The sequence below is a fragment of the Lissotriton vulgaris genome, chromosome 11 (genome assembly GCF_964263255.1).
Source record: "Lissotriton vulgaris chromosome 11, aLisVul1.2, whole genome shotgun sequence".
NCBI classification, from domain to species: Eukaryota; Metazoa; Chordata; class Amphibia; order Caudata; family Salamandridae; genus Lissotriton; species Lissotriton vulgaris.
Genome location: NC_141699.1, coordinates 1,062,921,290 through 1,062,946,373, shown reverse-complemented (window position 1 = coordinate 1,062,946,373; position 25,084 = coordinate 1,062,921,290). Strand labels below are relative to the sequence as shown.

Below are 25,084 nucleotides of genomic sequence, written 5' to 3'. Positions count from 1 at the left end.
AAGTTAATGGAAACGTGAACATGTGATTGAAACTTTTACTTTGAGCAAACTTACTAATTAGACGGAATGACCTTTTCACAAGAAAGAATATGAAAAGTCCTTGATTCTAAAATATAGGCAATATTTTTACAATTCACGCCTCTGGTGACAAACCTCAAAACACGGCTACGTTTACTACAGTGCACTAGATGTGCATTTGTACTGTGCTGAAAAAAGGGAGTTTGGGCCTCTAAAGTACATGAAACTTTGCAATCCTATTAGAACTACTGTGCACTTCAGATTTATACAAACACAATATTGAAATTCGGTCATGTAGCATATCATTATAGGTTAAGGGATACTTGAGCACTGAGGTTTCCACAAAAATGAAATGGCAAAGAAATATATAAGGATCTTGGACTTTTTACAAATTAAAAAAATATTTTCAATAACTGCCTTGTATTACAAAGGCAGGCTAGGTGAGCCCACTACTATTTTAGGTAATGTGCCAAGTAATTCAATAAGGAGCTTTAAACAGTGAAGAAAAGGTTACACTGTTACAATTAATCTGTGTGGTACATTCCTTCTCCCCTCCGGACCTGTCCCAGTTGGAAGGTGCGAGAGTCTGTTGATCTGAAGGTTCTACAGCTGACTTCAGCTGACTGTAACCTGCGGTTATGTAGAGATGGAATAAATAATTTGCTAAACGTTTCCAGTGTCATTCTTTGTAACATACACAGTTTCATCTATTTTGTCTTCTGAAAATTCCAATATGACTTGTTTATGTATGAAAACGCAAGCAATTACATTACTGAATACAAGCACATGAATAATGCATGGGGTGCTGTAGCATGCTGCAAACTATAAAATATAATTACTCATTCCTTTAGTCACTTTTTACTTTTATTCTACAGTAAGATGTTGACTGTGACGAGAGGAAGAAGAATGTTCAATTCTTTGATCAAATCTTATGGAATTAATCGACAGCCGGCGCTAATGAATCTTCGCTGTCTACTGAGGCTGAACAGCACTGCAGTAGACTGGAACACTGTGCATGCTGGCAAGGTGGCTGTTATGACTGCTTCAACTCAAGGGTAAAATCGATGTAACTTTATTGGATTCCACATATTAAACCTATGTCTGCTGGCGGGTGTTGATTGGTTATGCAACCAGGCATCAACATCGTTTTGTGCATTCTTCTAGTTTTTGGCTATTTTTCCACAGCGAGTTCTCTTAGCTCTATGAACAGATGTATGACATTACAACGCATGCTTTTACCACGCATGCCTTTACAACGCGGTTTTTACAACAAAAACCTTTACAAAGCATAGCGCTTTGGGGTGCTGGATAGTGAATAGTTTAATTTTCTATTCCAACTCCAGTCCCCGTGGACACTAGGGAAGGTGTTGGATAGTAAATCAAACGTATTCCCTATCCTAGAGCGCGCCCCAGCGCAATGCGTTGTAATGGTTTGCGTTGTAAAAGTTGCGTCGTAAAGGCACTGCGTGGTAAAAGTTGCGTTGTAAAGGATGTTTCCCCTATGAACAGTACTTGCTCTACCCAAGCACCTTATTTAGGGCCAAGATAGGTCTTTATCTCTGATGCTACATTCAATACAGGTTAGGTTAGTGAGCACCGCATTTAGGAGTTTTAGTAAATACTGCATGAAGGAGGAAGAAGAGAATGAGCGAACACAAGGAGAAATAGTTTCCCCTCTGTCATCTCTGAAAGGCTGGTAAGACTGGAGCACAGTCATATGAGGATAACTGTACCAGAACTACATGACCTGCATGATTTTCAGAGGTACCAATTAGCTCCTGATTTTCACATCGGAGAGTTAGCGTATAACCATGAGTCGGATAAGTGCTCCCGTCCATATATCTATTTCATTCTCAAGTGATATAATGAAGCCCTGTTTGAATCCTTAAATATGTACACAAACAATTGATATTCGATAATACAACTAATATTCCTAATGCACCATTTTTCTACAAAAATGCAAGAAAGAATTATAACAAATATTAATAAACAACTAAGTAAATAAATTGTAACATGCGTGTACGTAAGATACACTCTCAATATTGTTCATTGCATATCCGTAGTCTATGACTCTATCTGCCAAACTACATTATCTATCACTCTATTGCTTTATATGCCTGACTACATTACATTTATTTGCCTTACAGCTTTATATTTTAGTGTAGGAACCATATGGTTTTCATTTGCCTAGTCACATAAAGCCTTCAGCCAACCACAATGCTAAAGAAACAACAGGTAATCTGTTCTCATTTATCTTTGTATTTGTTTGCACTCTGTATTTAGCAAGGAAATTAAGCACTAATTGGCTGAATCCATTTAGCCATTCCCATCTTTTGAGATTAGAACTATGGAGGTGGGTGTCAGTGCATGTACCTGTAGTTACACCTAGTTCAATGAAGTGGGAGAAAATATTTAGTAATTGGCAGGTCTGGATGGGCTTCAATGTCATGCAGAATAAATTGGGGAAACTATCTGGTCCTGGGGCTAGAAAGCTCATTAGACCCCATGAATTTTCACATTAATGAAGAAAAATGGAGCGGGCCGAACTGTCCAGACAAAAAAGGCCCCAACAGTCTTTCTGCCCCCTGTACTGCAAATTAAGGGATTTACTCCCATATTGCCATCCCCAATGTGGTTACAGAGAGCCCACTAGGCACACAGGATTTTTTCTATTTAGAAAAAAAAATGAGTTGGGGTGGTCTGCCCCGGCCCCCAACAATCTTTCTGCCCCATCAGCAGTGGATTGAGGGATTGTCGACAGTATTTCATCAGGAGGTGTGTAGAAAGCACACTTGATGCTATGGATAGATTTTGTTATAATAATGTGGTGGGGTCTAACCCAACCTGGAATCAAGCCACAGCCATCACATAAAAGTTGATGGGAGGAATGTTTGCAAAAAGTCTAACAATTGGCATTCTCTCATGGAAGCATTAAATCCATGTTTTTTTGCGCACTGTGCCACTCTATACATGGGCCCACCCTGGGCACATCAGCACTGACCCTGCTGTTCATGGGGCCAGTTCATTCAGAACTGCCAAGCAAGCCCCCCTCCAGAAGGGAACACCAGCACCCAAAGACCACTTTCTGTTTACTTAGACCTCACCAGTGAGGTATAGCTTGGATCTTATGCCTTCGTGAGCAAGGTATCCAGGACTAGATATACCCTTGGACACTGATGGCTTAACATCAGGCACACAAAAGGTGATGGGAGGAATGGTTACATAAAGTCTAATCAGTGTCAATAACTTGCTGTAAAAACGATTGTTTTCAACCCACTGTGCCAATTTAGGTAAATGCCTGCCTTATGGAAATCACTAATAAACCTGTTCTTCATGAAAACAGTACATCCTCAAATGCCGGGAGAGGAACCATTCAGAAGGGAATAAAAGCAACATCTGACCAGTTTCAGTTTACATATGCCTCATCAGTAAGGTATAGCTTGGATCCTTGGATACTGTGGCACAGTGAGCAAGGGACCTACATCTGGTCATACCCCTGTCTACCTAGAATCACATCCCACACCCCTAAAGCAACAACAGACCTTTTTCCTACCCCACCCCCCAAAGAGGGGATTTTTATTTTGCTCCTAATCTGCCCAGAAGATCAAAATACCCATTACATATCAGGAATAGACACCTCTATAGTGTTTCTGCCCCCCAGGGTATAGAGCAACCACATTCCCACAGCAAGTGAGTGCAAATGTGTATATTTGGGGATTTGTGGTGATAGCTTTGACATATGGACTGGTGTAGAGGGGGTTAACCCTGCCCCCATCCCCAATTTGCCTACTTCCGATGACAGAAACAATGGATGGTGCCCTGTAGGATAGCGGGTGGGAATATGCAGTCTAGTGCCAGGACGGGCATATCTGCACTACTTACTTTTTTTTCCCCTGATAGACTTGTTGGCTTTCTGATGCATTGGAATAAGCTGATAGGTGACAGATGCCCCAATTTGACACCCCACAGAAGGTTGGAAGTCCACCAGGGAATCAGAGGAAAAAAAGGAATGGAGTGGAATGGTGGGCAATCTAGGCATTGAATTATCCCACCACCCATCCCCCACCTTCTCCACCTGGCACCTGACAGTATTTCTTCCCCCAAGATAAGGCAGAATGGACAGTTTACCCTTTTACTGCCATCCTATTTTAAAACTACAACCAAAGAATTCCCACTTTCCTCAGGCTTGCCATGGTGAACCCTGGGCATTTGTGAAACCTGGAGACTCAGTCTGGTGTGACAAGCATGGATTACAGCATGTATTTGTACCCAGAATTCTGAGTGAATGTCAAATTATGGATTAGAAAGCAGTTATTCAATATTTATGTGACAGAAAACCAGTGGGCAAAGATTTACCACCCTGTATTCCTACAATTCTTCCTATTGAAATGCTGCATCACATGTGTTGGGTATACCTAAAGCAGCATGTCATAGGAATGGACCAAAACCGTAACTACATGAAGACCTCAGTGACATCACATTGACTTCACATAGTTCAGGTTTTGACCTATTCCTGTTGCGTATGATAGGCCATCCCACACAAATGGTATACTAGGAGAAAAGTGAGAAAGGTGGATGGAGGAATATTGTGGATCCTTGCAGATTCTGGAACTTTCACCTCACAAAAATGTAAAACAAATTGTGATTTTAGGCAAAGTTTGAGATTTGCTGGGTAACCTGGATAACCAAACATAGTCGAATACACACAATCTACAACACAATTGTCACCACTATATGTCTAGTTTAAGAAATATCTGGGTTTGATAGGTTTCCCTGAGTGCTAGCCAAGCTCAGGCTCAAATATCACAGCTACCTGATCACCAGAATGGGAGAGTTTAAAGGGCAAACAGGTTATATCTCCTTGTTGTGTTTTATGGCTTTTCCTTTTGAGAGTGATAGGCCCACCCACACATATAGAGCACCAGTTGTATTGGGTGACTTGTAGGAATACTGGTTGGTTGGAACTTTGTTGATTCACTCAAATTACATGACTCCCCCTCACAGAAATGTGTGGATAATTTGTGATTTAGCCAGAGTTAGATGTGTGTAGGGAAATCTGGGTGAACAGTGAAAGCCTTCCCAGTCACACCACAATTGACTTCCCGCTATGCCTAAGTTGTAGAAATGTCTGCTGTTGGTAGGTTTCTCTGGGTGCCAGATGTGCCTGGACCCAAGCACCACAGCTGACACGCCTGTGATGTAACTACGCTATGCCATTACAACGCATGTTTTTACATCGACTTGCGGTAGATAGCGTGCTAACATTAAAAATAGTGTAGTTTACTATCCCAACACCTTCCCTACTGATAAGTGGACTGGAGTTGAAATAGTAAATTACACTTTTCCACTGTTAACACGCCATCTAGCGCAAGTCGATGTAAAGACTTGCGTTGTAATAGCATAGCGTCGTAACATTGCAGTTGTTGTAACAACTGCGATGTAACAGCACACATTGTACTAACATGCGTTGTAACATCATACAATCGCCCAGGTACGCATGGAGGGTAAAGTGTTTATTAGTAAAGTGTGGGGATGCTGGGTGGTAGGAATTTTCTGGATTCCAACAGATTCTGGAACTGCCCCTCACAGCAATGCAAGAAAAAGCTATGATTTCTGCCAAAGTGTAACATTTGCAGAGTATTCTGGGTAAAAATAAGTAGTGCGATTCATGCAGGCCACACTATCCCGAACTCCCCTTGGTGTCTTTTGTTCAGAAATGTTTTTGATTAGTATTTTGCGAATGCTGTGTAGGAATACTGAGTGGTAGGATTTTCTGGATCCCAACACCTGGAGCCTGCCACACGGTGCAGGGATTTGTAGAGGGGCACCATAGCGAAGGGCCAGGGAGGGAAGGGGGCCCTGCTAGGGGCCGCCAAAGACACTTTTGCCTACCTTGTCACCCGCCATGAAAGGGCAGGCGGAAAGGGCCATCTTAATCCCGATGGCGGAGATGAGCCTGACTCTGCCGTCCTTAGGGAATTATGGTGTCTTCTGACACACCAACGGGCTCTTTAAGCTCGTCGGAAGTGCCGCAGATGGTCCCTCCATCCAATGCTCCCCCCGCCACATCGTAATACGGTGGGTGAACAGCAGATGCAGATCTCGGTAGGACCGACATCGAAGTGCCGTCAGTGTCGGGCCCACCGACATCAAAATCAGGCCTTATATGTTGTTGTTACTAGAAGAGTTTAATGCATGGAACAATATATTCATTTAGTAAATTGGCCATTGGACAAAAAATGCACTTGAAAACGTCCCCTATTTATATAGCACTGCGGCAGAATAGCCGCCGCAGTGAAGGGGTTAAACAAAACAGGTACCCAAAGGTCCATGTTGTGTTTAAATACATCAATTGGGACGCCGTCGGGGCCAGCAGCCTTACCACTGGAGCTATTCTTAAGGGCTGTTCTGATTTCATCTTGGGTTATGCACCCTACGTTAAGTATTATATGTGGTTATGACAATATTGACCTGGATGTTTGAAATACCCTGTTTGGATTTGTTAAAAATTGCTTCGAAGCGGATTAACCAGCCCTCGGGGGCCACTACTGTATCAATCTTTGCTGATTGCACCTCTGTGAAGAAAGGTTGATGCAGAGTTTTCCAAAAAAGAACCGAATCTTTAAGCTCGGCAGCTTTATTTAAAGACTCCCACGCATTTTCCCTTATCTCCATTTTCCTCTGCTTAAGGGCTTCTTTATATGATTTTCGTAACATACTAATCCCCTCCCTATTACGTGGGATCATTTTGAGTGCCGACTTTAATTCTCTATTTAGTTTAGAACAAAGGTTATCAAGCCATCTCAGGGAATTTGATATAGTTGTCTAACTTTTCCTTCGTAAGTTATCTGAAATTACAGTGGAGATAGATTAAAAGGCCTTAAAAATATCAAGGCTACTTGTTGAATCCTCCAAACAAGCATCCATGTAATTTTTTATTTTTCTATTTGTAAATGCTTCTGGATCCACACCTGCCCATTTATTTGAGATCCCATGTTCCCCATGTGTTTTTATGTCCGCTTCGTGGATACCTATTTGTAATGTTTTTCTAAGCGGAGTTCTTACGGTTATTAATACTGGGTGGTGATCACTCAAAAGGCTTGGGGCAACAAAGTATTCGGATATTAAGGACCTTAAATGTATTGAAGTAATAAAATGGTCGAAGCATGAGGATGACCTTGCAACTTCAAAGGTAAAGATATTATCTCTATCATCCCATCTACTATCTTGTAAGATCTTATCTGTAATTTCCAAGTTATGCTTGAACTTAACAAAATTGGTATTTTCCCCATAATTGTTATGTGGCAAATGTGCAAGAGCACCACCTAGTTCTTCTTCGTAACCACATTGAGTTCCAGCTATGCGGTCACATGGTTCTAAATTAAAACCCCCCGCCCAGATTAGGGAGCAATCCCATCCTACATTCTTCATGAAGTCCCTCAACTCATTATCCAAAGAAACGATGGCCTCATGTCTTGAAGCATTAAAAATATTATTATAAAAATTGATGACTATTATATCCTGTATTCCTTCTATGGAAAAAAATAAAAACTGAAAATTTGGCAACGCAGCAAGGCAAGATGGCGTCCGGTCAGCTGGCCGAGTGAGCTGGTGCTCGCGTCGCTCGCGTCGCTCGCCTCTCCAGGAGCTGCCTTTGTGATTACTGTAAGCGTGAGGCTTCTAATCTGTACCGGACCCTCATCGGACCATTACCTTGCTGCATGGTTGTTTGCAGAGGGTGCTCTGGCAGCTTTTCGCCTCTCGTCGTGGTCCTCCGAGGCGAATTCTGGCGTGCTGTGCTTCAGGCGGAACCTCCTTCGTGCATCACTGGGCGCATTACACGCAGTCAGATCGTTTCGCCCAGCCCCGCAAAATGCCTCTGAAGAGTCAGCTGAAGTGTCTCTTGCGGGCAGTGGTAAAGAACACCGCCCCAACATCAGGACTGTCGGCGCCTGCTCCAGTAGCTGTTTCATCTTGAACTGCCCTGCAGACAGCCCTAGCCATCCCGGCCATCTCGAGGAAGGCGCAGACGGGGACCGGAAAAACCACAAAGGTGGTGGCAGCTCCAGTACCTGCAATGTTTAAACCACGGGGGAGCTCAACAGGAAAAGGCGCAGGGAAAGGCGAGGTTTCCCACATGGTCACAACAGAGTCTGCAGCTGCAGTTCAAATGGCCGACACTGGTAAGACAGACGCCGGCACATTGTTTCATTCTCCTGTGGCAGTGTGCGGGAAAGAAGGTGGGGGACAGCCTGGAACTTTAAATGTACAAAATGACAATGTACAGGCTGCGGATAACTATGGAGGGGTTCCCTCATGCACTGACACTGTTTTGGGCTTGGAGGCAATGTCAAAGGGGGTTCTGGGAGATGTAGTTCTGCAGGGTCCAATATTGCATCCACAGGTCGTAGTCTCTCATAATACCGTTCTGCAGACCCCTGCACCTTCCGTAAGCGCCGATGGAGATATAGATGGTGACAACTTTTTTTCCTTTTTTCCTTGTCGCAGCACACGGGGTCATCAGTAGAAGATAATGGGCTAGATAAAGAGTGGACCGATGATGATGAGGGGAGTGATTTGGGTGATTGGCGCACCCTATGACCAACCCTCTCTATCCCTATGACCAACGGCCTCTCTACAATCTGCAAGGCACCTCATGATCCCGCTATAGTTGCGGGCTCCCTTGCTTGGGACTACTTATTTTCTAATCAGCCAGTACTACAAGGCTTAGCTCATGAACAAACGCCACATCCTTTGGATTCTAATATCAGTTCGCCCCCAGCTGAGATATCGTTGGCTGTAATATACCAAACCATATTGGCCCATCGAGAAGAGATGCGCCAGGAGAGTGCCGGGGCACAGGGGGCTTGTCGCAGGGTTCAAAACTCATTGCGCAGGGTTATCAAGACTTGCACAGACATAGCCTCCAGGGTTATGGAGGCAGAAACAAGGATTTCCACATTGGAAGATGATTTCAGGTTTCTCCTGTTAAAACAGTGTATAACCTAGGGGTTATGCTGGACAACAAGTTGACTATGGAGGCCCAGGTTGCAAAAACTGTATCCTCCTGCTTTGCCCTGATTAGGTCCCTTCGTAAGATTATGCCACTTCTCACTTCCTCTGCACGGGCTCTGTTGGCCAGATGCACTATCCTGAGCAGACTCGATTATTGTAACGCACTTTTGCTCGAGTCTCCCAGTTTTCTGCTTGATAGGCTTCAAAGAGTCCAGTCAGCAGTGGCCAGAATGGCCCTGGGATGGCCTAGAAGAACGTCAGCCTCCGCGGCCTTGGCCAAACTTCACTGGCTTCCCTTCAGGCAGAGAATACGATTTAAGTCACTCTGCCTTTTTTTTAAGGCCCTTCACGGGCTTGGACCCAGATCACTGCAGGCTAAATTTACCTGCTACTTCCCCGCCAGGGTGCTGCGCTCTTCGTCAGCCCGTCAGTGAGAGACCCTAGTTTTAAAAAAGTCAGGGCAGTGGGAAGATCTTTCAGGGTGGCTGCGGCAAACCCAGAGTATACGGAGCTCTACAAGGTTTAGTACAAGAACATCTCATGACTGACCTTTGGTTTCATCATTGTAAGAACTTAGATGGCTCTATATATTTCTCTGCTCCCCACAAAGAAATGGTCCGGCTCGATTACTTTTTTATTTCAAATCAATTTGCAGATACCACTACAATTTCTATTTCTCCTAGAGTTATCTCGGATCATAATTTATTGACTATTAATTGCTTTTTGACAGGATCTGCTAGAACTCCCAGACCTTGGAAATTTGAGAGGAAGCTGTTGCTGGAATCATTTTACTTAGATCATATGAGACCCTGGGTTACTGAATTTCTGAAAATTAATAGAGGCTCAGCCCCACGCAATATAGTCTGGGATTCATTCAAGGCCGCAGTCCGCGGCGAGACTAAAAGCTTCTCAGTTTTTTCGTCACAAGCAAATTAAGGAAACAATCAAGCTGCGCATGGATGAACTGCGTCTTGCAGAGGTCCAGCTTACAACTGTGATTATCGGGGGGTTCGACATATCTCATATGCAGGTACAGGTCGCATGTATTAAAGCCTCTGAGGAACTTAGCACCTTAAGAATATCGGAACAGCAAAATGAGATTCTCGCAGCACCCATTGAGTGGGAAGAAGTAGAGGCAGCTTTAAAATCGCTAGCTAGCGGTAAGGCAGCTGGCCCTGACCGTATTCCACTGGAGTTCTATAACATATTTCGGGTGGAGATCAGGGATGATCTTTTACCAACTTTGAGAGATGCGCAGCAGGGCAGGATTCCAGACTCCTGGCGGTTTACAACAATTATTTTGCTGAAAAAAAAGGATAAGCCGGAACTGGATCCAGCTTCTTTTCTTCCAATTTCGCTCATTAACACGGATAGCAAGCTTTTTTTCGAAATTATTAGCGGCTAGATTGGCAAAAGTGATTTCCCCTATAGTCTCTATCCGGCAACACAAATTTATTCCTGGAAGAGACACGGCGGATCATGTCCGCCGCATTATAGCTTTCCTGGATTGGGCCCAAGCCACGCGATCTCCCCTCGGCGCAATCCTGTTAGTCGCCAAAAAGGCGTTTGACAGGGTTGCGTGGGGATTCCTGTGGAGGGTTCTTTATTGGAAGGGGTTTTGCCATAGCTTTATTTTTGCTTTACAGTCACTTTATATTGCCCCCGTGCAATTCTGTCTATTTCTGGCTTGCAATCAAGGCTGTTTGATATTCATTGGGGCACCCGCCAGGGTTGTCCCTGCTCGCCTCTCCTATCTGCATTGTATATTGATTTATTTATTAATAAATTAGAGCTCTCGTCAATATTTCTCCTGTTAGGGTAAACCTGGTCGAATTTAAAGTTCTGGCATATGCAGATGATCTTATTGTTCTTACTAGTAATGTTTCATCAGATTTTCCAGATATTAAGGATCAGGCTGAATGTTTCGATCGTATTTCAGGGTACAAACTTAATGTCCAGAAAATGCAGGTGATCCAGTCATCTACTATGGGTCCTTCTGATGCGCCAATTGTACAATCCACAACCTATCTGGGCGTTAAAATCACGGTTGCGGTAGAGCGGATACCGAAAATGAACATCTTACCTATAATAGGGACTGTTAATTCTACTCTCCGCAGGCTGGACAATCTAGACCTGTCGTTATTTGGCAGGAGGAATGTACAAAAAATGCTCATCCTGCCAAAATTCCTGTGTATTTTTAGGACTATTCCATTGGAATTCGCCCAGACCAGTCTTAATAGTGCAGAAAGATGCTGCAAAGGTTTTTGTGGAGCTATCGCCAGCCTCGAAGGGTTGCTAAATGAATGTGTTTGCCATTGGAAAGGGGTGGGTGGGCAGTTCCCAGTCTTTCGTTGTATTACTGGGCTGCGCTCCTACAACATCTTGCTCAGCCTCTCTTTGGTCTGCGATCTCCACTCCCACTGTCACTTAGTCCTTCTATATTTGAGATTGGGCTAGGGGAGGAGGCTAAGGGGATTCTCTCTTCAGTCCTAGAGCCCAGCTACTACAAAAAGACTAAGTTCAAGGTGGTTAAAGCAATGTATTTAATCTGGAGGAAGGGCGACGGAAGTGGCTGATACCCAATATTAATCTTTCTACACCTCTGGCTGCTGCTAGGCTGTTGCCCTCTATTTTTCAGGACTCAGTTACAATTAGGTGGAGATCCCATGGCATATTCACTTTGGGGGATTTAGCGAATGAGGGTAATATGGCTTCTTTTGCCTTTCTGAAAGACAAGTTTGGTTTGGGTACGCACACATTTTTTAAATACTTACAACTGCGTAGTTACATATCTAACCTTCTTCAAACTTCTCCGACTGCACTTACGAAAAATGCACTTATGGATTTGATCTTGAGGAAAGCGCGTATTTGGGGCCCTTTATCAAAATCTTTTGACGGGTCTCTCCTCCCAGAGTTCGAAAATTGATCCTAAACTAGGAACAGCTGGTACAGATATTGTTCAGGCTTTGGAACTCTCAAATTCAGCCTTAATATCAGGAAGCCTTCACTCTTAAAGCTATATGGCATTATTCGACCTGTATTATACCCCCAATAAAGTATCTAAATGGGGAGGTGGTATTGTCCAGTGTTGTCCGAGGTGTGCCTTGACGGCAGCTAATGATGTACATATGTTTTCTCATGTACCAATTTGGATGAATTTATTCAAGATGTAAACTTTTTCATCAGTAATTCTTTAAAAATCTTGGTTGTACTCACAGCGGAGCTGGTAATAATGGGGTCTGAAACGCAAAGTGTTAGGCCAGTTTGGGAATCTGCCTTTCTTTCTATTGCAATGGCACTGCTGTGGTTATGTATAACCTCTGAGTGGATTATTACGGTCCCTCCCACCTTCCCGAATTGAAGAGCAAGGATCCTAGCTATTTATAATTTGGAATCAGCCTTATTTCTGAGAAGTGGTAGGAGGAGACGAGAGAGGGGTTGGAAAATATGGGCACCATTTAAGCACTGGCTGAATAATTAGCATTTTTTTTTTAGTATTCTTAGTTGTGCGTTAAGACATTGTTTGATATTATGGTCTATAATCTATAAATGATATGTGATGTAAAAGCTGTATTATATTGCCATGACCTGGATTCTTTTTTGTACTTTCAAGCTTTTTAAATAAAAAAAAAATGTTTAAAAAAAAGAAAATTCGACGAATTGGTGTAGTATTTTTTTTGGAATCATCCAAGAAGACAATGAAATAAGTGCTGCTAAACCACCGCTAGCCCTACCTTCCTTTGATGGGATAGCATTCGTTGCAATAGTCTTGAAACCATTTACAAAGAGAGCTTCCGTAAGCCATGTCTCCTGTATTAAAACCACATCGCAATGCTCAAAAGTTTTGTACCAGTTTACATCCTGCAATTTATTCCTAGCCCCCGCCACATTCCATGTCATTATGTGTAAGCATTCAGACTGTGGCTGACTCACAGAATTTAATTCAACCTCTGGTAAAGGCCTGTTCTTATGTATCGCTATGCTAACTTTACTCGAGCTCCTCCCCACAACCTCTGGAATATCTAACTGCATGTGCAGGATAGTTGCTTGGGACACTGGTAACTGAGTGACCGAATTCTCCAACGGTATTGAGCTTAAAGAATGTAGTCAATCACAACAGGGCACTGGCATTTTCATAGTACATGGTTATGCATTAAGGCACATATGCAAGAAAATTCATTTCCTCAGAAGGTATGTTTAGTGAATGGCCCACTAAATGGAGAAACATGCAAAGTCATACCTTGCATCACACTTAATATTTCCCAATATGGAATCATTATCTTGCAACTACAAGGGAATGGTTGGTCTACTGCCTATTGAAGTGGTCCTTTCCGGTGAGAATGTACCACCTCACCATTACCACACAACTTGTATTTGTCCCGAAAATTCAAAGAGAAAATTGTTGACTGAAGTGCAACTCTACGCTCTATCGGACCCACACCATAAATATTGTGACTTTTTTTGTTTCTTTTCTTGACTCTTATCACTTTAAAGTTGTCATGTGTATGTGCTGTTTGAGGACTAAACTCACATTTTCTCTGAAAGAAGCCTATTTCTTTAGTTTTAGCTGCCAAACAGTAGTCTGGGACTCCTCATTGAAACCAGCGCTTACAATAGGGTTACTTAACTTTGCCACATCTCATTTTCTCTTCACCCTCTATTTGGAATCTAGATTTTCACAAACATCATGCTAACTAATGCACTTACAGAACAACAAGCTATTCAGCTAGGCTTAAGGAGAGAGGAGCTAAACATTCTTCGAGCCAAGCATATTTCTTTCTGAAGTCATTTCACAGTTAATATCTCTCTCTCCTGTCAGACACTTTAGATAGGCACAAAGTAACCAAAGAGTCAAGCTCAGATACAACATGAAGCAAAACTGGGAATTGAAGCACCTAACCAGATCTTTATCTTCAGGGGAGACAACTTAATTGGTTTGCACCACACTGACGCTTCCACAAGTCAAAAAGCAAATGTCTTTCATATTCGTACATTGATGATAAATACGCATCCACATGACCCTAGTACAGACATTATTTATACCCATAAGCAGGGTTCTTTGCTACTTTTCCATACTAAATGAATATACCTTCATCTATAGAGTGGCTACAGGAAAAGCTAGCTGAGAAAGAGTTCCACTAACAAATCTCCTGCTCTACTACTAACAGTTTGTTTACCTCTTGTACTCTTGCAGGATTGGGTTTGCCATCGCCAGACGCCTGGCACAACAGGGCGCCCACGTGGTCCTAAGCAGCCGGGAGCAGAAGAACGTTGACAAAGCAGTCAAACAGCTCAAGTCAGAGAATCTGTCTGTGTCAGGGACAGTCTGCAGTGTCGCAAACAAAGACCACAGGAAGAACCTTATGGAAATGGTGAGTGGAAACTTCCAAAACTCTATTAAACCCAAGAGAGACCATGAATAGTTCCCTCTTGTAAGAGAGGAGAAATAAATTCAGAGTTCTGGTCTGCTTTTTGGCTTAGGTGATATCTGAAAGTTTGAGATGCAGAATACTATTGAAAGATAGTTTTTTAGTTTCTTTGCATTAATTAAATGTAAGAATGAAATCAACAGGTTTTAAAGCATGGATCCAATACCTTTAGAGGCAAACACAAGTCTGAAAACAGTGCAAAACTATGTGGGTCTTGCAATGTCTGTTGTAAGGTAATACTTTAATTGCACATGGTGTCACGTAAGTCTGATTAACAAAAATCAAAAGAGGAAAAGGAAAATGTGCAGCTTTTTGGTGGTGCCACCTGAAACAAGGCCACTAGGCAGAAAAATGGATAAACTATGAAGGTTAGTTAAACTGCCTCAAATAACACTTAAGTTACACAAATTGGAGACTGCATAGTAGACTTCAAACTAATTAAGTAAATACTGGAAACCTTTACAAGGAAATCCCTGAACTAATAAATCTCACTTTTGTTAGGGAGGTGATATAGCACGTTTTTTCCCTAATTTCAACCCAAAGCGCTACTGATGAGCCGTGCGAAATGTTGATCCCTAAGGATTTTGTTGCTCCACATAAAGTTTGGTCAACATGTAAATCAAATATCAAATATTTCAGAATTAAATGTTAAACATGTTAGGCCTCACAATAAAGACTGACATGTAATATAAAGGAAACCATGAAGATTTATTGAAAAATTAAAGGCAATCATTAAGTCAGTCATCTTTCATAAAAAAGCGTGAAGCTCAGAATAATATGCAATGTATGAAATAGCCACCCAAGTATAATTCAACCCAAGTGAATAAGTAATAAATCATAGGTCAGATCAAAAGAGTGTTGCCTTCTAATGATATGGGGAAATTGAGGCCAATGTCCTCTGGTTAATGCTCATTTTATGGGATGAAGTACAATAAGATTCATCCTCTTGGTGTGACTGTGCAAAGGTATGGCATTCCCATCCGATCATGTTAAAGAGAAGAATACTGCTTAGAATCACATTTGTCAGCAGTTATCCACAGATTCATACAATATAGCTCCCATCCTTGGTGGTCCTGTGACATCTCAATAGTTGGAACAAATTACTACAAATCAAGGTTAAGTTCTCATGAGAATCATACCTTTGACCCACATGTTAAAGCACCTTCCTATGCATCAAAAAACAGAAATTCAGACAATTAAGCACATGAGCCCACTCAACAACTGATATCTAGGCCAATGGAAAAGTTAAAGCATTTTACAACAAAATTGTAAAATAAGGTGATGCAGTGTCAATGCTATAAAGGCTTTGAGGAAATTGGGCAATACAGAGATACAGAGAAATGTGAAATCAGAAATTAGTCTAACTCCCAAGTGGGCAGCAAAATCAGGAGAGTGTTGAACAGCATGCCCAGTGGAACAGGAAAGTCTTCTGGCTCACCCCTGAAATCGAGGGGTTTTATACATTATTTAACACATATGAAAGTAACAGAACTACTGAATCACTGTGGCGTGAGCAACTCTTTTATTTCATCAGCAGATGAGAGCACAGTAAAATTACTATTTATATTGCCTTAAGAAGTAAGCACCAACTAAATACATGAATACTTATTCTGCCCCGTCTATGCTAATGTCATCCAGGGATGCTAGAACAAGTAAGGTAAATAAACACCAATGTGTTATATAAATGTACAGGGCACAGTGATCTGGTAGAAGGACCTTTACGAAATAGTTGTAGTTCCTGACTGAGCCAGGAAAAGTTCATGAAAGGATGCATGAACAATAACATTATCAGTTTATACAAACAAATAATAATCTGCTTAACTTGCTGCTACAGTAACGACAGGGAATGAGAAGAAGACATGAGTGACAAAGAAGACTTCTGATAAATGAGATGGTGTTTTAGTCTACTTTGAGGCCTAGTTAACAAGGGTCAGGAAAACACACTTCTACATATCATAGATAACTTGTTTCAAAGCCAGTACTATACAAATGTGTGCAAGTGTAATTAAGGTGAAAATAAATTCTGCAAATTGTTAATGATGCAAAAAAATATAACCACATTAGAAACACCTCAACATTGCATGGGAGCTGCACAGGCATGTCTATTGTGTGTCTCTTCACTTCTGAGATTAACCCGTTTCATGCGCCGCCGACTTTGCGGAAGTGCCCCACTACTGCAAAATGGGCGGGCCACGTCGGCCATTGGCCGACGGCAGCACTGGGCAGGTAGTGCTGCCGTCGGCCAATGGCCGACGGCAGAATGGAAGGGGTTAAATAGGGCACTGTTTGATATTCCTCTATTGTACCTGTGCTTTCAGAATTTGCAGTCAATGATCTAGGGACCCCCAACCCACTGTGCACTCTATCTTCTGTGAACTCAATGGCAGAGTCCATACCCTGTAACATTAAAGTTAAACACAAATGCACCATCTCTACCATTTACTGGTCTGCTGGGCTTTTGAGACAAAGCTTAAGTGTTCATTATGGACTTACAGCCCATTTGCGTAAGCTCCCAAGAAGCAAGTTACAGACTGTGTTCGAAAATCCGAGTTGCAAGGTGGATATTGTTTGCAGTCTTTACTGGTTTCTGAGAGTCTCTCTTTATGGTAGTGATGTACAACTTTTTATGGTCATTTATTTGTGTTTATTTTTATTTATTTATTTAGCTAGTTTTTTTTTCTTTCTTTCTGTATTTAAAAAAAAATTATTGTAAAAGACATTCATGTGACACAGTGAAAAATGTAAGCATCTACAATGAGAAAGAGGGGTGGAAAAAGTAGGCTAGTGTTCTTAATCAAGATGAAAATGCTCCATGGAAGAGGTGAATCTTTGAATGTCAGTAGAATGATAAAAAGCTGCTTTCCTGCCAGAGATCCAGAGAAGGGGTCCAGATGGAGGAGGATGGTTGCTGCTGGGACTTGTCCCCAATCTATTTGTTTTGGTGACGAATTTGAGATAGAGGGTTGGGAGGCCGACATAAAGCTTCAACATGGAGGGTAGAAAGTACAAAGGTTAGCAAGGTAGTGAAATGCCAAGTAAGTCAAGACTCTAAAGGGTGGTAAATCTAATACTTTGTTTGACAGGTGACAAGTGAAGTGATTTTAAAGCTTGAATAATATGATAAGTGCTTTTCAACTTGAGGAGGTTGGCAGGCAGCACCGTTTTGTGCTTTTTGCTTTTTGATAAGGATTTTGGCTTGAATTGCACTTTTCAATGTTGACTAGATCCATAGTTACTGTAAAGAAGATTTGATATTGAGCTTGTAGATCACACAAATGGACGAATAGAGGGTTGAAATAATGATCAAAAAGCCATGATATAATAATGTGCAAATCCTGCTTGACAACAAGCGAAGAATTCAAACTCTGGCCCTTGACTTTTTGGGTCTTTCTCGTTCGAATGAATGATACCTCCTAATAGCTTTTCATCGCTGTAGGAGAGCCACAGAGTCACTCTCTTTATTGTTGTAGTGGATGCCCTCATTTGCTTCAATGGAGGATTTAATTTGTACTCTTTAATAATGAACTCCATTCCCTCATTCACTCTCAGTCTCTTTATAGCTGTCTTGGAGGTCCTCATTACTGTAGAGGAGGCCGTAATTCCTGAGGTTGGATCTCAAACAGTTTTGACTGGTACTAATGCTAATGTAGCTCGTGGTGGTAAGTAAAGTAGTGCTTGCAAAAACCACATTTTACCACAGTATTTATAAAAGCAGATTTATGGCGGTAGTAATGTGTGAGCAGAATGTTTGTACATATTTGTGTGTTGTACTTTGTTGTGGAGGGGATGTTGTATGTTTGTGCTGTTGTGAAAAATTGCATTGTGTCATTATCGTGCTATATTGTGGTTTTTGTGCTGCATTCTGGTTTGACTGTTTTGTGTTATATCATTGTGTTATGTCTTTGTGTGGAGCATGTCTGGCATGTATTCTAATGTCATATTGTTATCAGTTCTTTAAATATACATAAAGGTGCTTAGATTGCACCCAGAGGAGTATACCTTTCTCACCTACTGGTATATCATTCTGCCTCCAAGGACTGGTTCAATTGGAATTCATGAAGGCGCGTTTTAATTCTGAACAGTACACTTTACCATCACAATGTATGATAGGTTCAAATCATTATATCCTTTAGCTACTCTGTATTGAAAGCCATCCTTTCTTGCTACTTTTTCACAACATTGGCCAATGTTAATATGACATCATTGAATATAATAAACAGCATTTGTGTATGCAACACACGTAAACATAATTTTTGAATGCCTGTGTTCACAAGCATTGAAACAATAAATCCATGCCTATTTGCTTTACCAAGGCGTGTTCTGTTTCTGAAACTGATAGGAAAAACATGACACCAAGTTCAAAGTCAATTCAGTGATGGAACTTCTGGATGCATTCCTTTTTAAATGTTACTAACCAGTTCAAACTGTACTAAGTGAGCCTAATTTCAAACAAGAAAAACATCATGAGGTGGTACAGAAAACTGTATCTAAATAATTACAAATGTAGTTTTGCAACTATCCCAAAGCTGAAACAAAATATGAATTAAGATGATCCTTTCCCAAAATATTTCGTACCCTTTTCAAGCATAATTCCAGGCAAGAACTCTCCAAATGCAAACAATTGGGAGGCCAGCTTTTGTGAACATGGTTAAATGGATAAGAGCATCCTTGTGGTATACAAAGATGTGGTGCCTTTAGCACAGGAACAGCCCTCAAGCCACACCCCATTCTCTATTTGGAGGGGACACCAGCACTCAGCTATATTTTTCTCAATGTAGGGCCGGGTCCTACCATCCCTGCCAAGCAATTATTTTGAATCTGGTACTAGATAATAAAATATGGGACAGTTCTTCACTCTCCGCTGTACAAGTAGAATTGCACAGCTATATCACTTGACTCATATGCTGTCGCACACTAAATAAACAGTGTATTTTATACTTGTGGAGAGAATTCACCTTTCTGAGTGGTCTCCCCAGACTTTACACATTTCTTTAGGCTAGAAGTAGTGGTGTTATGACTTTCAGTACTGAGAGGCTGCCATCAGTCTCGCTGCTGATGGTCATTTATAAAGCATTGGCAGGATCCGCAGTCATGGTCAATGCATATTGGTGTTTGGTGCAGGGTTACATCAGCATGACACAAACCGGCACCAAACAATTTTTTTCAAAAGAAAAACTTGCCCTGGGAGTCATCTTACATGGTGGGGCACGTATTATTTACATTTTGCCCCAGTATTGGAACTTTCATAGATTCCCATGCTTTTGTATTGTTCCCCATCGTCGGAATGAGAGTCTCGGTAACAAAATAACATAGCAGTAGGTACAAAAGAGAAAGAAAAAGTCCTAGGCCTCATTCCCTTTTGTAGCATAGCCGCCTCTTTTTGTAAAAGAGACCAAACCTAGGCCTCAGCCAATCAGAAGAGCCTCACCCCATAGAACCCTCCTGAAGGAACCTCAGAGCCTCAGATTTTCTACCGCACATTGTGCTTAGGGAGTCTCCTTTGAGCTCTGCTCAAACTCTTCTCTTCAGAAGTTTTCTTCAGGATTTCTCTTTCAGGATTGCATCTACTGCCTCTATCCTGACCATAAGGCTGCGGACTGCAAGATCTGCCGCACCTTTTCCACCAAGACCCTCCGGGATCGTGAGGGTAGGCTTCTGACCTGGCTCCAGAAGTTGAAGTCCAGAAAGGACACAGTCTCCAGTGACAGTGAGGACTCTTCATCTGCGTCATCTTCTAGAAGGTCAGTCAAAAGGGGAAGGGTTTGCCCTTCTCCTTCTGTGGAGCGTTCTTCTAAGGCCTCAAAAAAGACCCCCAGAGAGTCTGAGAGCCAAGGTCCAGGCTAATCTCCTCACCATGGTGTAAAGGAGAGGGTAGGACCATCTACGCCTTCTGTGGGGATGAAGACTGATCAAGCCTTCAAAAAGCCCTCTTCCCAGTCTTCTGGAAAATCTGACAGAAGTACCAAGTCTTCGACGATGAAGGCATTGTCGACGAAGGCCTCGTCAAAGGAATTGAAGCCTGCTCTTAAAATGGTACAGTCGACGGGATCGTCGGCGAAGAAGGACTCGTCGACTCCAGTGATACCAGTGGCGACGAAGGCGCCGACGACGGCAGCGACGTTGACGGGGATGTCTACAACGATGACGACGTCGACAAGGATGTCGACGACGGCAGTGGCGACGAAGGGTTCGTCGACGGTGGTGACGGCGACGGTGTCGTCTTCGAGGGCTTCGACGATGACAACATTGATGACGACGACGGGAGGACCGTCGACGGTCTCGTCGTCGACAGCATCGACAACGCCCATCTCGTCATCGAGTGATCTTTCGCCAATGACGTTTATTCGGTCAACGACGCCGGCAATATTGACAACTCCATTGTCGACGGGATCGTCGACGATTTTGTCTTCGGAAAAGAGGATTACCATCTCTATGACAAGGATCACACCGGACATGACATTTCCTAGGAGAGTTATCCCTTGCCTCTAGCTCTGCTTTTAGAGGAGGATGACGATGAGTCAGAAGATGATGAACAGGACTCATATGGCTGTGCGAATAGTCCTTCCCAGCTTCAGGTCAAATGTCAGGAGACAGATTCTGATGGAGAGTACAGCCAGGAATGTGGTTATCACCATCATCGTTCTTCCCAGCCACAACAGTATTCGAAACAGGACATGGTATCTGTTCCTTCATCATTATTGAAGGACCTTCACAATATGCTGCATGACTATAAATCAAGATGTTCACAACCTGCTGCTGCTACCGTTCCAACTATGCAGGACTTGCGTGCCCCTGCGGCTCTGCCAATGGCTGCTCCTGAAATGCCATCTCAGGTACCATCTTGGCCACAGACTCCGGTTCCACAAGAGCCTTCGGTTCCATTGGACATCCATGATGATTCATCGGAGGACGATGAAAATTTTGATGAAAGGTCTGGTCAAGGGATGGAATGGGATGAGTATGTCATTCCTGACCCAGCATCTCCGTGTCCGGATACGGTGGACTCCCCACCAGCGGATATGGGAGGGTTTCACAAGCTAATGAAGAGAGCGGCTGGCAGATTCAAACTATCTATGCCTTCTACTTCCACTGAGTGTTTTTTATATGATTTTAAAGAACCTTATAGGAAGGTAACAAGATCCATCCCTATTGTTCAACATCTGTGAGATGAAGGCCTTAAGGTGATGAAAAATCCAGCAACGGTGGTCCCTGTACTACCGCGCCTCGACAAAAAATACAAAGCGCCTGAGGATGGTCCGGCGTCTTTGACGGGGCACCGCGACCGGACTCGGTAATCTCACAAGCGGCACAGAGGAAGTCTCGCAACCCCTCGGCTCCTTTGACGACTCTTCCGGATAAAGAGGGCAAGAGGCTGGATAACACCGGAAAAAGATTTTCTTCAATGGCGAGTCTGTTGGTGAGAGCGGCTCATCCCTTGGCAATATTGGGCCGGTACGATCGTCAACTTTGGTGTGATATCTCACCACACTTAGATCAACTTCCCCCAGAGTCCAAGACGGAGGCAAAAAAGATCTTGCAAGAAGGGGAAGCAACGTCAATGGAAGTCATAGACTGCCATGGATATTGCCACGACAGCTTTTCGTTCCTTGGCTGGAGCTGCAGTTCTTCTTGGTTCAGGCCCGAAATCCAAAATAAGATCTTGGATTTGCCCTTTGATGGAGAAGCACTATTTGGTAAGCTGATTGATGACACCTTCCAAGAAATTAAGAAAGATACTGAGACTGCTAAGTCCTTGGGTACGCTTCAGTACCGCAAGGCTCCTTTTAGGGGTTCCAGAGGCTCGTATCAATAGCAGAGGTACTCATCATATTGCTCAGGTTCACAGCAGTACCGTCAACCGTACCAGCAAAGGCAATGTCAGTCTTCAAATTACTCAAGGCCTAACAACATAGGGAAGCAGGCTCGCCAAGGGCGTGATGCGTCCAAAAGACAATAGCGGCCTCCTGGCTCTTCCTACTGTACCCACCTCTGCAAAATCATCAGTATGAGGCAGGGTTTCACAATACCTTCGAAATTGGTCCAAGATAACATCAGACCAATGGGTGCTCAACATCATTCGAAAGGGCCATACTCTGGAATTCACGCAAATCCCACAATCCAAGCCACCTGCTGCCATTCCATCAAAGCATCTGCGTCTTCTGCGGCTCGAGGTTCATCAGATGCTCCTGAAAGGAGCGATAGAGCCAGTTCCCTCCGCCCAAAGAGGAGAAGGATTCTATTCCAGGTTCTTCCTGGTAAGGAAGACGCTAGAGAAATGGCGCCCAATTTTAGATCTCAAGGAGCTCAACACCTATCTCATCTGCCTATCCTTCGGGATGGTCTCTCTTCAAGACATTCTACGTCTTGTCAATCCAGGGGATTTCATGGCCATGCTCGATCTCGAAGATGCGTACTTTCACGTACCAATTCACCCGGCACACAGAAGGTTTCTATGATTCACAGTAGCCAAGAGCCACTTTCAATTCAGGGGTTTACCCTTTGGACTTCGCTCAGCTCGGAGAATTTTCACAAAGGTGCTGGAACCAGTAGCTGCATTTCTACAGAAGAATCATTTGAAGGTCTTCCCTTACCTGGACGATTGGTTGCTGAATCCTCCGTCCAGGGAGGCTGTCAACGCATGCACAAACCTCTTCCAGAATTTGGGTCTCACTCTGAGCAGGGACAAATCATCTCTGGTTCCGTCAAGGACAGCACGCTTCCTGGGAGCCATCTTGGACTCAAATCTCATGAAGGCATTCCCAACCTTGGAGAGACAAGAAAAACTGCAAACCATGGTGCTAGACTTACGAAGAAGAAGGTGTATTTCAGTACGCCGTTACAAATCCCTTCTGGGGGTAATCTCTTCATGCATTCCTCTGATTCCACACTGCAGATTGAGGATGCGTCCTCTTCAAGAGCAATTGGACATCCAGTGGAGACAGGTTCACAGGTCGTTCGACGACAAGGTGACCATCACCTCGGCAATTAAAAAAAAAGCCGCTGTGTGGTGGACACAGCAGGAGAACTTGTCCCAAGGTCTATTCTTCGTAAGCGATCCATCTCCTCAGGTTGTGACGACGGATGTGTCATTGGACGGTTGGGGAGCAGTACTGCAGGACCTGCATGTCAGTGGGCATTGGTCTCCTCAGACTCGTCGGCTCCACATCAATCTCTTGGGAGCTCAGGGCAATCAAACTGGCTCTTCAGGCTTTTCTCCCTCGTCTAAGAGGTTCAAAAGTTCTCATCCGGACAGACAACACCACAGCCATGCATTACGTGAACAAAGAAGGGGGAACCAGGTCTCTTCCGTTGTCTCAGGAAGCTCAAGAAATCTGGGAATGGGCGATCCAATATGGGATTTCACTACAGGCGGATCACCTGCCAGGAGTTTTAAATGAAAATGCTGACAGACTAAGCAGGTCATCCTCAGTCAGTCACAAGTGGGAACTGAACCAACAAGTTCTGGACGAGGTCTTCTGACAGTGGGGCAAGCCTGCAATAGATCTATTTGCCACACCGACCAACAAGAAATGCCGGTCTTATGCAAGCAGGCTTCACAACCGAGAGTCATTGGGGAATGTGCATTCGATAGCCTGGTGAGGGACATTTGTCTATGCCTTTCCCCCCATTCCACTGATCCCGAACCTTATCAGGAAGATCAAGGTGGAACCATGCAGGATGATATTAATAGCTCCTGCTTGGGCGAGACAGTTCTGGTTCACGGAACTCCACCTGTTGTCGCTAGTTCCTCCACTACCCTTGCGGACGATTCCAGATCTCCTCACAAGTTTGGCATCCGGATCTAGCATCATTGCAACAGACAGCATGGTTCCTGAGCAGCGAGAGTTTATGAACCTTCCCATCTCAAATGAAATAAAGGAAGTTCTCTCCCAGGCTAGAGCCCCTTCCACTAACAAGACTTACCATCTCAAATGGAAAAGATTTTGCATTTGGTGCAAGACAAAGGATGTTGACCCCTTCTCTTCACAACCTCATCAAGTTCTGCCTTATCTTTTGTCCCTGGCTAAGTCTGGACTGGCCCATTCATCCATAAAAGTTCATTTGGCAGGGATTTCCAGATACAGACGTTCAGCGCCTGGACCTTCTCTTTGGTCTTTCAGGATAATAAAACAGTTTCTTAAAGGTTTATTTTGTGTGTACCCCCCAGTGAGGCCTCCGCCTCCTTCGTGGCAATTGAATTTTGTCCTTAAACAGCTCATGAAGGGACCCTTTGAACCAATACATTGTTCAGATATGAAATTCCTTTCATGGAAGTTGGCTCTCCTTCCTGCCCTCACATCAGCAAGACGAGTTGGGGAATTGCAGACGCTCACGATCCAAGAGCCTTTTCTCCAATTCAAAAGAAACACTGTGATTTTACGGACAAATCCAAAGTTCATACCCAAGGTGCCCTTGGACTTCCACTTAAATGAACCTGTTATTCTGAAAGCTTTCTTTTCGCACCCTACTTCACCAGCGGAGAGGTCACTACATTCTCTGGATGTACAAAGGTGCTTAAAATTGTACCTGGATCGCACCAAAGGATTCCGTAAATCCTCCTAAATATTTATTGCTTTTGGTGGTCCTCAGAAGGGCCTGCCTCTTTTAAAACACGGGATTGC

At 43.2% G+C, this 25,084-nt stretch overlaps 1 protein-coding gene across 2 annotated transcripts in view; it reads left to right on the top strand.

Annotated features, from left to right (window-relative positions):
• Window positions 1-25,084, top strand: part of LOC147684075 (dehydrogenase/reductase SDR family member 4-like) — a 138,236-nt gene that overhangs the window by 27,594 nt on the left and 85,558 nt on the right. For both annotated transcript variants that reach the window (XM_086944429.1, XM_086944428.1), the window contains exons 2-3: window positions 894-1,073; window positions 14,228-14,405. In XM_086944429.1, the coding sequence (XP_086800555.1) occupies window positions 898-1,073; window positions 14,228-14,405 (354 nt within the window). In that variant the 5' untranslated portion in view covers window positions 894-897. The remainder of the gene's footprint in view (window positions 1-893; window positions 1,074-14,227; window positions 14,406-25,084) is intronic.